Source organism: Gastrolobium bilobum, unplaced genomic scaffold (genome assembly GCF_033153095.1).
Source record: "Gastrolobium bilobum isolate Gb01-03AN ecotype WA unplaced genomic scaffold, APGP_CSIRO_Gbil_v1 utg54935, whole genome shotgun sequence".
In the NCBI taxonomy this organism is placed as follows: domain Eukaryota; kingdom Viridiplantae; phylum Streptophyta; class Magnoliopsida; order Fabales; family Fabaceae; genus Gastrolobium; species Gastrolobium bilobum.
In genome coordinates, this window is record NW_026899856.1 from 35,486 (window position 1) to 52,076 (window position 16,591).

At 36.0% G+C, this 16,591-nt stretch overlaps 1 protein-coding gene across 1 annotated transcript; it reads right to left on the bottom strand.

Moving 5' to 3' along the window:
- Nucleotides 1-9,131: 9,131 nt before the first annotated feature.
- On the bottom strand, nt 9,132-12,891 carry LOC133293954 (leucine aminopeptidase). The gene is made up of 4 exons (XM_061492584.1): nt 11,726-12,891; nt 11,122-11,355; nt 10,529-10,855; nt 9,132-9,532 (listed from the first exon to the last, which is right to left on the bottom strand). The coding sequence occupies exons 1-4, from the start codon at nt 12,704-12,706 to the stop codon at nt 9,233-9,235; spliced, it is 1,842 nt and encodes a 613-aa protein (XP_061348568.1). The 5' UTR covers nt 12,707-12,891; the 3' UTR covers nt 9,132-9,232.
- Nucleotides 12,892-16,591: the final 3,700 nt, after the last annotated feature.

Genomic DNA, 16,591 nt, shown 5'->3' on the forward strand with positions numbered 1-16,591 from the left:
TTATAGGTGGTCTGTTGATTTATGGGGAAATACTTTATAAATGACTGTTAGCCACGGAGGGCGTGTAAAGGCTTAATTGGAGTACGGCGTATGATAAACTTATTGGCCCCTTTGGATGAATTTTAAATTTTTTTTTTATACCTTGCTTATTTTAGAAATATTTTTTTATAGAAGTTAGATTTTTTTTAAAAATATTTGGGTTTTGAAAAAAAATTAAACTTTTGATTTTTGTTTATTTAGAAGCTAAAATTTGCAGTTTAAAAAAAAAGGAAGTAGGTTTTTTTTTTTTTTTTTTTTTTTTTTTTTTTTTTTGTAAAATAAAAGGAAATAGCTTTTGAAGAAATTTTTTTTTGGTTTACCCCAACATTCTCCACTTGTCTGAGCAGTTTTTGGATATCAAACGGACTTCTCCATGAGGTAATTTTAAGAGTCAATTCAATCGGGCCTTAGGTTTTTTTTGGTCGTATGTCAGAGAAATCTAGAATGTATTATAACAGGTATTAGTTTCAGAGATAAGATTCTGCAGAAACATCCCAATCTATCTGCCATAATGCAAAAAATATGCAATTATTCTTGTGACGATAAAATAATTAAGTGAAGTATAACTGTGCCTAAACAGATTAGCAAACGCAGTTATGTGGTCTTGCAAGTGCAACTGGAAGGTGCGTGGCGTAGATTATTTTGGGACATTGACCGTACTGCCCCTTTTATAAGAATAATATACTTGAATGTCACATTTTTAAAAAAATATACCACACTATCATGGTACCATAGTTGCTAAGTTACTCAGCTACTATGGACCGGACACGTGACCTTCTCTGGTGGTTGAAAAAGCATAGGAGGTTTGGTTGCCCAAAGTTACCTTATGCTACCTTATGTAGCGACTTTGAGTTGGGTTTTGATCAAAGTAGTCATGATATAGAGTGACTATGGAATACTTTTTCTGATTATTCAAAGTCGCTGGGTAAGGAAGCTAATTTGGCCACTACCCATTGCAACCAAAGTAGCTAACATAGGTAGCAGCTACATTGGTCTTATAAGACATCTCACGGCCATACAGAAATTGTTCAGTCATGTCTGTGTTACTTTTTTACTTTTCCATTTTTTACACTAATTTAAAATAAAAAATATAATATTAAGTATCCTATAGTTTACCGTAACTAATTCATCTAAGAAAAATAATTCATATTAAATAAATTATGGTTTAATACTAAGAGAAAAAATATAATTAAAAATTTAAATATCATTTATCCTAATATCTCAAGTACCCAAAAATAATTACAATTAAATTAAATATATACAACACAAATATTGAAATAAAATATTAAAATTCATTTATAAAACTAATTCATTTAAGAAAAATAATTCATATTGAATAAAGGCCCGGTTGGACCGGACATGTGCCACTCCCCTGGTGACTGAAATTATTTTAGAATTATTAAGTATCTATATTTACTGTAACTATATATTTGGGTACTTGAAATATTAGGATAAATGATATTTAAGTTTTTTATATTTTATTTTTCTCTTAGTATAGGATTAAACAATAAGTTATTTGATATGAAATATTTTTTTTAGATGAATTAGTTACGATAAATTATAAGATACTTAATATTATATTTTTTAATTTAAATTAACGTAAAAAAAAGGAAAAGTAAAAAAATAACACAAACATGACTGAACAATTTTGGCATGGGTGTGAGTTGTTTTATAAGACCAAAGTAGCTACCTATGTTAGCTACTTTGATTGCAATGAGTAGTGGTCAAATTAGCTTCCTTACCTAGCGACTTTAAATCATATACCAGTCAATGCATATCATGGCTTCTTTGATCAAAATTCAACCCAAAGTGGCTACATAAGGTAGCTACTTTGGGCAACCAGGCCTCGCTTTTTCACCCCAGTGAAGTGCCACGTGTCCCGTTCATATTAGCTGAGTACCTCAGCGACTATGGTACCGTAGCAGTGTGGTATATTTTTTCAAAGGTATGACATTTAGGTATATTATTATTATAAAAGAGGCCGTACGGTCAATGTCCCGATTATTTTAACATTGAGGTTTTTGATTTATTATTTAATAATTTTATCATATTTTATAATATCTTGTTGATTTTAACTTTTAAGTTAAAATTTTTTATTCAACAACTTTTTTTTTGGGTAGACCGATTTAACATTATTTATTATTTAGGAAATTTATCATATTTTAATTATAAGTTCGCTTTTTCTTCAGTCAATGTAAATAACTTATTTACGTTGAGCCTAAAGCGATGTTGTTTTGAGGTGGAAATCAAGGTATTTTTATAATTATAATTTGTTTCAGGGTTATAATCTCTTTTCTATTATAATTTTTAATTTTTCAACCCAAAACGACGTCGTTTTGGGAGCGAATGTAAATAACCTATCTACATTCAATGTAGAAATATTAAAGCTTTTAATTTCTTTTTATTTTAATATAAAATATTATTGGATTTGGTGTTTGTCATTTTAAATGACATAAGTTATGTCATTTTAATAGAGAGATATACACAAGAAATGAAAATCATGGGAGAGAAAGTAGGTGATTTTTTTTAATTTAAATTTTAAATAAAAAAATATTTTCTTGTGTCTATCTATCTCTTAAAATGACATAACTTTATGTCATTTAAAATGACAAACACTTCTCTCAATATTATTATCATAAATATAAAAAATATAAAATATGATTTTTTTAAAAAAAATTGAAAAGAAAAAATGCTTCAAATATAAAATACATAGTTGTAAAAAGAGAATAAATGGATAAGCCAATTTGATCATAAAGCTAATCGCTTGGCTAATTTAGTTGAAAGATTTAATCATTTTATAGTTATTACGATGGTTTTGATTCTTTTAAACGGGATAAAAATATGATCATTAAAAATATAAATTTTTATCATTTAAAAATTATTTAAATGGTTTTTTGACCAAAAGTTAACAAAATGACATATCAATGTGTTATGGAATATTTCCATATCCTAACCACCTACCCAAGGATCCCTTAAAGGATAACTACCCAATTATCCTAACAATATAAAACAGTAAGGCTGCTAAGGATAGAATCCCTATCCCAACAGAAAGGAAGTTAAATCCTACTACAACTGGGAGATCTACACAAGCCCAAGAGGTAACCCTTATAAATAAGAGGTTAAAGACCATAGGTACGTACTCTGAACTCATTTACTACTTCTGCCCACACTGTGCCCACACCCACGTCTCGGCTATAAGCCTATTGCTTGTGCGCAGTGATGGGGATATTGGCTATAAGCCAACCAAGATACCTATCCATAGGATATCTCTGAGCGCATACCCTTGAGGTATCATTATACGATTTAATAGAACCGAACATTGGCGTCGGCTGTGGGGAACCGTAAAGTTTGATTCCCACCCAACTATAGTGAGCACGTAGAGCACAAGCGTAAAGCCACGGATAATCACCACGGTAGTAAGAGAAGCGCTGCCACAACCAAATCTTAATACAATAGGCTCACCATGAAATAAAAAAGCATGAAGGGCGATCGTCGTGCAAGAAGCTCAAGAACCCCAATGCCAACGAGAATCTCCGTCTCTACAAGACCAAGGCATAAAAATCTGGGTTCAGATTAAAAAAGCATCCGCAAAAGAAGCGGGGCTCAAATTAAAAGATCACGGCGTAAAAAGCCAAGATAAGATAAAAAAGCCTCTGCGAAAGAAGCGGGGCTCAAATTAAAAGACCACGGCATAAAAAGTCGGGTTTAGAATAAAACGCCTCTGCGAAAGAAGCGGGGCTCAAATCAAAAGACCACGGCATAAAAAGCCGGGATAAGATAAAAAAGCCTCCGCGAAAGAAGCAGGCCTATAAATTAAAAGACCGCGGCATAAAAAGTCAGGTTTAGATTAAAAAGCCCCCGCGAAAGAAGCATGGCACAAATTAAAAGACTACGGCATAAAAAGTCGGGTTCAGATAAAAAAAGCCAACAAAGGGCTTCAAGTTTAAAAGTTCAGCCTCAGCCTTGAGCTTCAACTCAGCCCAACAAAGGGCTTCAAAATTACTAGGTCGGCCTCGGCCTTGAGCTCAGCTCAACGAAGGGCTTCAAGTTTAAAAGCTCGGCCTCAACCTTGAGCTTCAACTCAGTCCAACAAAGGGCTTCAAAATTATTAGCTCGACCTCGGCCTTGAGCTCAACCCAACGAAGGGATTCAAATTTATTAACTCAGCCTCAGCCTTGAGCTCAGCCCAACGAAGGGCTTCAAGTTTAAAAGTTCGGCCTCAGCCTTGAGCTTCAACTTAGCCCAACAAAGGGCTTCAAAATTATTACCTCGGCCTAGGCCTTGAGCTTAGCCCAATGAATGGCTTAGAGTTTAAAAGCTCGGCTTCAGCCTTCAGCTTCAACTCAGCCCAACAAAGGGCTTCAAAATTATTAGCTCGACCTCGGCCTTGAGCTCAGCCCAACAAAGGGCTTCAAATTTATTAGCTTGGCCTCGGCCTTGAGCTCATCCCAACAAAAGGCTTCAAGTTTAAAAGCTCGGCCTCAGCATTGAGCTTCAACTCAGCCCAACTAAAGGCTTCAAAATTATTAGTTCGGCCTCGGCCTTGAGCTCAGCCCAACGAATGGCTTCAAGTTTAAAAGCTCGGCCTTAGCCTTGAGCTCCTACTCAGCCCAGTGAAGGGCTTTAAAATTAAAAGCTCAGCCTCAACTTTGAGCTTCAACTCTGCCCACCAAAGGGCTTCAAAATTATTAGCTCGGCCTCGGACTTGAGCTCAGCCCAACAAAGGGCTTCAAGTTTAAAAGCTCGGCCTCAGCCTTGAGCTTCAACTCAGCCCAACAAAGGGCTTCAAAATTATGAGCTCGGCCTCGGCCTTGAGCTCAGCCCAACAAAGGGCTTTAAATTTATTAGCTCGGTCTCAGCCTTGAGCTCAGCCCAACGAAGGGCTTCAAGTTTAAAAGCTCAGCCTCAGCCTTGAGCTTCAACTCAGCCCAACAAAGGGCTTCAAAATTATTAGCTCGACCTCGGCCTTGAGCTCAGCCCAACGAAAGGCTTCAAGTTTAAAAGCTCGGCCTCAGCCTTGAGCTTCAACTCAGCCCAACAAAAGGCTTCAAAATTATCAGCTCGGCCTCGGCCTTGAGCTCAGCCTAACAAAGGGCTTCAAGTTTAAAAGTTTGGCGTCAGCCTTGAGCTTCAACTCAGCCCAACAAAAGGCTTCAAAATTATTAGCTCGGCCTCGGCCTTGAGCTCAGCCCAACGAATGGCTTCAAGTTTAAAAGCTCGGCCTTAGCCTTGAGCTCCTACTCAGCCCAGTGAAGGGCTTTAAAATTAAAAGCTCCGCCTCAGCTTTGAGCTTCAACTCTGCCCACCAAAGGGCTTCAAAATTATTAGCTCGGCCTCGGCCTTGAGCTCAGCCCAACAAAGGGCTTCAAGTTTAAAAGCTCGGCCTCAGCCTTGAGCTTCAACTCAGCCCAACAAAGGGCTTCAAAATTATGAGCTAGGCATCGGCCTTGAGCTCAGCCCAACGAAGGGCTTTAAATTTATTAGCTCGATCTCAGCCTTGAGCTCAGCCCAACGAAGGGCTTCAAGTTTAAAAGCTCGACCTTAGCCTTGAGCTTCAACTCAGCCCAACAAAGGGCTTCAAAATTATTAGCTCGACCCCGGCCTTGAGCTCAGCCCAACAAAGGGCTTCAAATTTATTAGCTTGGCCTCGGCCTTGAGCTCATCCCAACAAAAGGCTTCAAAATTATCAGCTCGGCCTCGGCCTTGAGCTCAGCCTAACAAAGGGCTTCAAGTTTAAAAGTTTGGCCTCAGCCTTGAGCTTCAACTCAGCCCAACAAAAGGCTTCAAAATTATTAGCTCGGCCTCTGCCTTGAGCTCAGCCCAACAAACGGCTTCAAATTTATTAGCTCGGACTCAGCCTTGAGCTCAGCCCAACGAAGGGCTTCAAGTTTAAAAGCTCGACCTCAGCCTTGAGCTTCAACTCAGCCCAACAAAGGGCTTCAAAATTATTAGCTTGACCTCGGCCTTGAGCTCAGCCCAACAAAGGGCTTCAAATTTATTAGCTTGGCCTCGGCCTTGAGCTCATCCCAACAAAAGGCTTCAAGTTTAAAAGCTCGGCCTCAGCCTTGAGCTTCAACTCAGCCCAACAAAAGGCTTCAAAATTATCAGCTCGGCCTCGGCCTTGAGCTCAGCCTAACAAAGGGATTCAAGTTTAAAAGTCTGGCCTCAGCCTTGAGCTTCAACTCAGCCCAACAAAGGGCTTCAAAATTATTAGCTCGGCCTCGGCCTTGAGCTCAACCCAACAAAGAGCTTCAATTTTAAAAGCTCGGCTTCAGCCTTGAGCTTAGACTCAGCCCAACAGTGGGCTTCAAATTTATTAGCTCGGCCTCGGCCTTGAGCTCAGCCCAACGAAGGGCTTCAAGTTTAAAAGCTCGGCCTTAGCCTTGAGCTATAACTCAGTCTAGTGAAGGGCTTCAAATTCACTAAAAGTTTGGCCTCAGCCTTGAGCTTCAACTAAGCCCAAGAAAGGGCTTTAAAATTATTAGCTCGGCCTCGGCCTTGAGCTCACCCCAACGAAGGGCTTAAAGCTTAAAAGCTCGGCCTTAGCCTTGAGCTCCAATTCAGCTCAATGAAGGGCTTCAAGATTAAAACTCGGCCTCAGCCTTGAGCTTCAACTCAGCCCAAGCCATAGCTTCAGGCTCCGAGATCAAAATGAAGACAGAATTTGAGAGTTGTGATCCTAGCCAAAGGATTACACCCCGATCCGAAAAGAAGAAGAAGAAGAAAGATAGAATTGGAGAGATGTGATTTTACGAAAAAGGATCACACCCCAATCCGATAAGACGAATTTAGAGAGATCGTGATCCTAGATCCTAGAAAAGGATCACACCCCAATTTAAGATAAAAGACAAATCGAGACGGTATGCGAAGCCGGGCTCAAACAAAATATGGAAAAAAGTCTAGAAAAGCCACGGTACGTTAAGCCGGGCTAAAATCAGAAAGGAAAATATACTGCCTTCAAAAGTGTAGGCAAGGCAAAAGCCAAGTCAATTTAAAGAAAGCTATGGTATAAGAAGCCGAGCTCAAAGTCAAAAAAAGGCAAACACCGCCTCACCACTCAGAGACCTCAAGAGAAAAGAAGCCAATATAAAAAACTAAACCAAGAAGAGGTAGCCGCACCAGACCCAAGGCAGGATCATAGTACCTCGGTAGGGTCGACCTATCAATCAAACTTAGGCACCCCAGCAGTCCGAGCTTCCGAGCTGCCGGGCTGGGGGGCAACTGTTATGGTATATTTCTATATCCTAACCACCTACCCAAGGATCCCTTAAAGGATAACTACCCAATTATCCTAACAATATAAAACAGTAAGGCTGCTAAGGATAAAGTCTCTGTCCCAACAGAAAGAAAGTTAAATCCTACTTCAACTGGGAGATCTACACAAGCCCAAGAGGTAACCCTTATAAATAAGAGGTTAAAGACCCCAGGTACATACTCTGAACTCATTTACTACTTCTGCCCATACTGTGCACACACCCACGTCTCGGCTATAAGCCTATTGCTTGTGCGCAGTGATGGGGATATTGGCTATAAGCCAACCAAGATACCTATCCATAGGATATCTCTGAGCGCATACCCTTCAGGTATCATTATACGATTTAATAGAACCGAACACAATGGATAGATCCTACATTTGACATAATGCTATTAATTGGGGAGGTTATTTTTTACTCATTTTTGGTTCAATAGAAAAAGAAATTAACACGAAAAAGAAAAGGAACTTGAGCCTTTTTTGGATTTTAATACTGGTATTTATACAAATTAAACTAGATGCTTATGAAATTACAATTACATAATGCAATCATGTGCTCATTTGCATATATTCATGATTGATATCATTCTTTTGTTATATAATAGCACTAGGATTATTATGAATTTTTAAATCATTATTTTTTTGTACACTTATTGCTTGACACTTGTTTCAAACTTGAGAAATATTTGGATGTTAGATATTAAAAATAAAAAATTAACATTGAATCTACTTATTTGTTTTTTTTTCCAATATTTTAATTTTTTAGGCAGTTTGATCAGCTAACTCATAGCAAAATGGAATGAGTTGATATTTCCAAAACACTAACTAATAGCGAGTCAAACCGTCCCATGAAACGAGGGAGTTTAACTTGCTTTACAATCTAGTCTAAAGGTAGTTCCATGAAATTAAAATAATATATGCTTTTGTAGTATATTTTTCTGTATGATACATTTCGATCAAATTAAAGGTAAATTATTACATTTTTGTTTACAATTTATTTCGAGAAAAAATATATTTTTTAAAATACTCTCTCAAGAAGTTACTAAAATTCAACCATTGAAAGACCAGGTAACCAAACTTATTTGTGATTTCTGGAATTACCCCGAACTCATTGCTACCATTAATTCGACTCTCTTGGTTCTTATTCCCAAGAGCTGAGAAATGTATTTCCCAGTTCAGACCAATCTCTCTTTACGTGTCATCTACAAAATAAACAGCAAGGTCATTGAGATGCTCTGCGTACATCTCAATTTCCCAGCACGCATGTTAAGGTAAGGGAAGGTAAATGACTAATTGATTTTGTAAGAATTATTTTTACTCCACCGTTTGTTACAAAGGATTTTTTAGGATTCCGAAAAACTGAAAGTGGTATTCTTATTTATCCACGTTTGGTATGAGATTTTTAATTTTTTTTCAGGAATCCGATTTTCTCGAATTTTTTTTTTTTTAAAATATCATCCAAAAATACCATACACAGGATGGTATTCTAAGATTTCTATGACAAGGAATTTTTTTATTTTTTTTTTGTAATAATGACAAGAAAAATTTTAATATAACCAAATATAGTATCAAGAAAATCAACCCAATATTTCTAGAAATATGTAAGTCTACCAAACAATTTTTTGATAACATTTCCGGAAAACTCATTTTCCAATCATATTTATGAAAATCGTGATTCTTGAATAATTTTTTTTTTCTCCCCTACCAAACGCCCCCAAGAGAAATCTTTATCATTAATTTCTCTCACCCTTTTTTATTTTTATAAAAAATGATTGAGATGCTCCCAGAAGAAAAACAATGAAAAAACATCTTCTAGTTGCAGCAGCTTGGAAGTGTCAGAATAAAAGTAAAACATATATTTATTATAAAGGAGTACATTCAAACAGCAGAAAACAGATTCACTAGAAGATGTTCAAATAAAACATTATTAGAAAATTGCTTCTACATATGCTTGGCAAATATGGCCTCGACAACACCTTGAGCAATTGGATGGTAACTCTCACGAGCCTCTGAGAAAATTCTTTTGGCAAATACTTTATCATCTTCCCTCCCAGCAGCGCCTTTAACAAGAGCAGTGTAAAGTGGACGAAGATACTTCATCCTCCCAACTCCTTTTAAGGTTTTCTCCACTTCACTATAGTAAGCTTTGCATCCACATGAAATAGCCCGTTGGAGAAATGACACCTTTACCTCATAATCTTTTGATTCGGATAGCTTGTAGCGTGAATCCAATGCTATGATCTGCATGACATGCATTCTACAACTTAATATACAACTGCCAATCTAGTATGGGGTAAAAGAGGCTTGAAATTTAGTGAAAGTTGATTTTTTTGGCAAAAAGTTATGCTTGATGCATTAGTGTTTAAAGGTTAATACTTGATGAGGTGATACAACTCTCTAAAACTAAAGTTATGGTTAATTAAAGGTTAGTATTAGATGAGATGTTTACAGAAAAAAATACCTAAAAGAGTATCGAAATAATAACTAGATCTTTATTCAGAATTCAGAAATTAGCATTCTCCTCCTTCCCGTAATGTTTTATTCTTCTCATTCATACCAACTAATTACCAAACAGACTGTAAGTACTTATCAGCATTCCAGCAGAAAAAGCCTGTGACCAACCTATCAAATCAATAGAAATGTGTAGAAAAACTAGCTAATTTATAGCACCTAAATTAATAGTAGTCTAAAACAACTTCCAAATATGCTTTTCCGGTCATAAATTACTTCTGTCCATCTGGGAAGCATTTCATTAATATTTGACTGATAAGACAATATAAATATACCATAAGCAACATTCGCATATGAAATTCAAACATTAAGTGGTCAATGCCAAAACAAAATACCAGAAAACAATTAATTCTCAACACCTCAAAAACAGATAGGAAATGACAAATCACACCCAACACTAATATCACGTGTAAGAAAGAGCAGACAAATTTCCATTGATGGGGCTATATTCCAGTCAATGAGCAGAAAGAAATCACAGGATCCATTTCAGCAATCTAAGTTACCAACCCCAGCATCCAAGAAGGGGAGAGACAAAGGGGAAGAAATGAAAACAAAGACATGATTTTCCAAGACCAGCAACAATCAAAATGGAGGATAAGCTTCCACAATCGAATAGTGATAATTTCCTTAAAGAGCGTGGTTAATTTGAATAAAACAACATAATTCGTATAAGAATGAGCAGTTCATCTCTATCAAGTTACCAAAGAAGGGAGAAAACAGTTTAACCTGAGAAACTTCAATGGATTTTGGCAAGTTGTCCAAGTAGAGCTCCCACTCCTGACCTTGCCAATCAGCAACTTCATCTTCCCCTGGCATCCTCCCGTTTATGGACTCATTTGCCAGCGATACAATCATTTTATATACACTGGAGTCAGGTTCATATGCATCAGGAGGAATGCCAGTACCTTCTGTCCACAGTACTAGGTCAATCTGATTCTCTATGCCAGGGATGTTTTCTTTAAGGAAGTCGAGAAATGTGTCTGTGTCAATCGACTTAAACTTGAAGGTAGCAATATATTTCTTCAGAAACTCATCAAATGCAGGTCTCCCAACCTGTACATTCCATAAGAAAATCAATTGATCAATATAGTAATCCATTCCAATAAATTAAGCTCAAGTTTAACTCCCAAAAGGCATTACAAGGATATTTTTTCAACCCAAAACAAGAAGAGCAAAAGAAACAGAGATGCAGAGTATGAGCATAGTTTAACATTTATTACTTTTAATAAATGCAGAATCTCCTGAAAACACAAAAAATATATGGAAGATGATTGCAAAGTGAGTTTATTACACAGGAACATGTAAACAACTTCACATACCTGTCGTTCAATGCGCAATAAGAACTGGAAACCTTTCTCATATGGAACCTGAGAATACACATCATCTGGGTTGATTCCTTCCTGATTAGTTTTTAGCTTTGTAAACTCCATATTGTCCTTGAACCTCTCTATTTCGTCATTTAAACCCCTCCAACCAATTCCAATATTCAATGAAGCTCTTTTTTCTCCTTGTACAACCTCCACAATCCTCCGCTCCGCATATGTAGTGAAGCCCTAAAACCACAATCAAGAATAATTTGAAGATCACGGATTCGATTTTGATAATAAAAGCCACAAACTAAACTGATACCAAGCAAGAGGACAGTGTTCTCCTTGTTAACTTATGAAATAACCAAGCTAAATAAAAAAATACCAAAGCCAGGTTTCTTGATAGCAGAAAACAAATGAAAGAGAGAATGCAATAGACAAAAAAGATTACATTTTTAATGGGAAAAACTTTAGTAATTTTGTTACTTGATGCTTTTCAATAATCAAAGACATGAACCAACAAATTCAACAAGCATACAGACTGTAAAAACATTATAACAAGTAATACATGTGGAATCCCAATAAAAGTAATCAAATAGATGAAAAAGCATTATACCTCATTCAACCAGAAATGGTCGTTGGTCTTGTTTGTGATCAAATTCCCAGTCCAGCTGTGAGCAAGTTCATGAGCCACCACCTGTGCACCAGTTGCATCCCCCTTAATCACAGTTGGTGTCAAGAACACCATCCTTGGATTCTCCATACCCCCATAAGGAAAACTAGGAGGCAAAACCAACAAATCAAACCTCTCCCACTCATAGGGTCCAAACAACCTCTCCCCTTCTCTTATCATGTCCTCTGTCCCAGCAAATTCTGAAGCAGCCGAATCCAACACTTCAGGAACAGCTTCAGCAAAGACCCTTGTCCTTGGCCCCACCTCCCTATTCCCAAGTTCCCCAACAGCAAATGCAAAAAGGTAAGGTGGCACTGGCTGCTCCATCATAAACTCCTCCACCACCCTCCCTTTTGCACACCAAGATGAATTCCCACAAGCCAATGCCATAGCTTCATCATCAATGGGAGAACGACGCTCCACGTGTCTTGCTGCCATCACTGCTGACAATTGACTAGGGATGTTCAAGCGCGCTGAATAGCATATTCTCACAGCTGGGGTGTCCTGGCAGGGGAACACAGCACGAGCATGAATGGCTTGACACTGAGTGTACACAAAAGGGTGTGCTTTGTTGAATGTTTGAGGTGGCAAGAGCCATTGCAGTGCAGAAGAAGAAGGGGAGGTGGTGTATATGACAAGAAATGAGGCATGGTTTGAAAGAGAGACAGAGAGTTGGGAACCCTTAATTGGGTCATTGTCAGAAAGTGAAAATGGGATCGGGGTGTTAGTTTGAGGGTCAAGTATGGAGTGAATGGTGAGTGAACGAGTGTCGAGGAAGAAAGGGCCAGAGTGAGGGTTTTGTAGAGAAATGAGTGCAGAGCCATGGATGGTTGATGAAGTGAAATCGAAGTAGAGAGTGAGAGAGATGTTGGTGGTGGGTGGGTGAGTGGAGTCCGTGAAAGAGTGAGGATCAACAGGTGCCATTGTTGAACAAGAATAGTGGATTTCGTGAATTTTTTTTCTTTTGGGTACTTCAAACAAATAGATGGTGCCTACTGCCTAGTGGTGGATCTGTCCTTGTACCGGACTAGGTAGCTGACTTTAAAGGGTGTTACAAGGAATAACGTGGAATATGATGCTTTTATTATCTTTTTCGAAACTTCACTAAGGTTGCCCCAAGATAGATGATGCTTTAAATTTTAATTGTTTTTTAAGGGCAAAATATTGCACTAAAGACGATTTGATTCTACTTTATTAGATATTTAGGTTGAGTAAACGAGGCTCGTATAAGATTTGCTTTGATTGTAATTGACTTTTTTTAGTTTACATATATATTCGACCACTTTGAAATATTCAATATCAAATGCACCTTCACATTATCTAATAAATGCGGATGCTTAAACAGTTTCGATTTAAAATGGTGGATGAATGAGGTTTTTTTTTTTTTAAAAAAAAAAAATTATCTGTACTTTCAAATGATATAACTTGTGTTATTATTATTATTATTTTTTGATAAATTATAACTTGTTTACTCTCGTAAAGAGGTGAGACCTACATCTTTATTTTTTTTATCTATTCTTTTTTCCCCATGAATTATCTCTTTTTCTAACTTAAAATGACATAATTTTATATCCTTTAAAATAATATACACTTTTCACAAAAAAAAATTTTAACGTCATGTTTATTTTAGAAGGATATTTTTTCAAAAGTAAAAATTATTTTATTTAGATGTAATATATAATTTTTTTATTAAATATATTATTTAGATGTTAAAATTAAGAGTAAACACCCTTTTTAGTCCCTGGCAATATCTACGAAGTCCTTTTCAGTCCCTAGCAATAAAAAAGGACCAAATTGGTCCCTGAAAGTACAAGAAAATGGCCACTCTACATATTTGGGAGTTGACATAAGGACTAACATGGCCCCTTTTTTGTAATTTCAGGGACCAATTTGGTCCTTTTTATTGTCAGGGACTAAAAAGGACTTCGTAGATATTGACAGGGACTAAAAAGGGTGTTTACTCTAAAATTAAAAAGTGATGTGCAGGCAACGACAATGATAGTGGTGATGGTGGAGTGATTAAAGGAGTGATGGAGGTGATGACAGCGATGATGAAAGTAATAGTAATTACAATAAATAAATAAATAAATAGACGAGAGAATGATTAAAAAAATTAAGCTAGTAATTGCTAATATAAGATCAGATTATATTTAAGAGGAGAGTTATTCTCGTTACCAAAATTTTCTACTACCAATTTACTACCTATCTAATCACCATTAGATTAACATTTTCTCTCTCTTCAAAAACTTTTTAACATTCTCTCTTTGATCAACGGTGATGTGATGGATAATAAGTTAGTAGTAAGAATTTTTGGTAGTTAGAATATCCTCAATGTATATTTAAACAATTTTCTAAAAAAATGAATCCTTGATTTGGTCAATTACCAGTTACAAAATTGTTTTAAAATTCTTTCCAATTGCCATATCAACTTTCTTTAAGGTGAGCAACCTCTTCGTTACATTTTCAACGTTCTTTTTTAACTCATCCCCGCTTCACCTCGTTTATTATCATCGTATTATTTTAGTAACTCTCCATGAAAATTTACATTAATTATCAATGAATAATACATTTATGTCTTCCTTATCATTTCACAGCCATTTAGCTTACCGATTCTTCAATTTTTCTTCCCCTTGTACGGATGACTAGGGTGTTAACGAGCCGAGCCGAGCTTTGGTCTTAATGGACCGAGACTGTGTTCAAATGTGTCAGACTGACCTTAGCCTATTACCTGTTACGAATATAATATCAGCTTGTGGCCTGACTCATATACAAAAAATAAAAGCCTTGTTTAGCATGTTTAAAAAAAATAAGACAACAAAAATTTATCCAAACAAAATATACAATCAACAGCACTAGTAATTCCATAAATATTCATAAATTTAATGTATATCTAAATAACATAATATAAAATAAAATCATTTAAAAAGTCTGTTAAATTAATAAAATGGGATGAAATGAATTGAGAAAAGAGAGAGGGCTATCACAAGTAGTATAAAAAATAAAAAAATAAAAAAAATAAAAAAAAATATATTAGGCAAGCCTGAGAGGATCTAAGGCCGAGCTTTTGAATTGGAGCCTGAAGCCTTTTTATTAAATGAGCTTTTATACAAATCCAAGCTTGGGTCCAACAATCAATTTTAGACATGTAAGCTCAAGCCTTCACGAGCCGAGCCAAAGATCCTGACTTGTTTAGCACCGCTACTGATGACTCTTTGGGTCGTTGTTCAACTATTTCTTTGCTCAACACTTGCATCAAAATAAAAAACAAAAGTGGCAATCTATGTATTAGTTTTCGCCTTTACATTTACATTTACATTCACTTGAGATGGGGAATGAAGGAAAAGAGGTTTCCCAATTCCCACAAGCTTGGATAAGGAATTCATTGTTGATTTTTTATTTTTATTTTTATTTTCTAAAACAGAAATTTACATTTAACTATGGGTAATACTTTTCTTACATTTAATTATGGGTAATACATTTATTAGAAATCTTTTACACTCATATTTTTTAAATGAGGTACATGAGAATTTTTTCTCTCAACTTTAACTCTTTTCTCTCTCCTATTTATTATTTGGATAGGAAATAATATTTTTCTTATACAACGTAATATTTATATTCCTTGAAGAAGACATAAGAATATAGGATGTGGTGATTTTTTTTTTTTTTGGGTACCTTAAACAAATGATGGTGAAGTTAGCTGACTAAAGTGGCTACAAGGAATAGCGTGGAATATGATGCTTTTATTATCTTTTCCTAAACTTGGCCAAGGTTGCTCAGGGTGTGAAAATAATACAAAATAACCCGATCCAATCATATCATAAAAATTAATAATTTTTCTAAACCGATTTATAGATTGAATATTTCTATCTTAACCAATTTGAAAACCGAGTCACATTTAAATTTGAGAAGCAAAATGGCAACCAGTTTTCCGGTGGTATGGTGAGGTATAAATGGACTGGGCTGAGCTAGGCTTTGGGTTAAATAAGTCAAGCCTATGTAAAAAACATTGGGTATGACCTGACCTATTAGCTTGTGTAGGTTCCAAATTACAAGTCTGACCTGACCTATATTAAAAAAAAAAGCCTTGACCTAGGCCTGTTAGCCTGTTTAAGCCTATTAATCATTCAACAATTAAATGAATAACTAAAATAATATTATTTTATTATTCAAAATTATTAAATAACAATTTTATTTATTATAATTTAAATAAATAATATGATATAGGCCAGCCTGTAGGCTTATAGGCCTGACATGTACAAAAAAGCCTATAGCTTGTTTTCTAAATAGATTTTTTTAAAAGCCTAAGTCTATTCTATTTTACTATTTATAATAGGCCAAATCTGATTTAATATAGACTAGGCCGTAGGCCCCTATAGGCCGACCTAGCCCATTTACACCCCTATACGGTACCCATTCCCAAATGACAAGGAGCCTAAGTTCCTATTGATAAAGCCCAAATGCCTTTGATATTGTTGGACCATAATATTATATCACATAGTTACATGCTACATTTAGGGGTTGTTGGGTAGGGCGGCAAAAAAAAATTCGCCAGGAAAATATGGTAGGACAAATAATATGGTAATGTTTGCTAGGAGGATTAGGAAAAAGGTGGATGGGAAAAAAACTTGATCATGTATCTCTTTTACACATGAGATGCTTGGAAAAGTTTGCCACCCATGGGGTGGTTACTTTTTTTTCTTTCTCCATGGCAAATAAATGAAGATTTGATGTGACGAAAATACCCTAAAGTTAATTTATCAAACCTCTGAGCCTAGACGAACACAGTTGAAGCACAAGGGATAGAAGAGA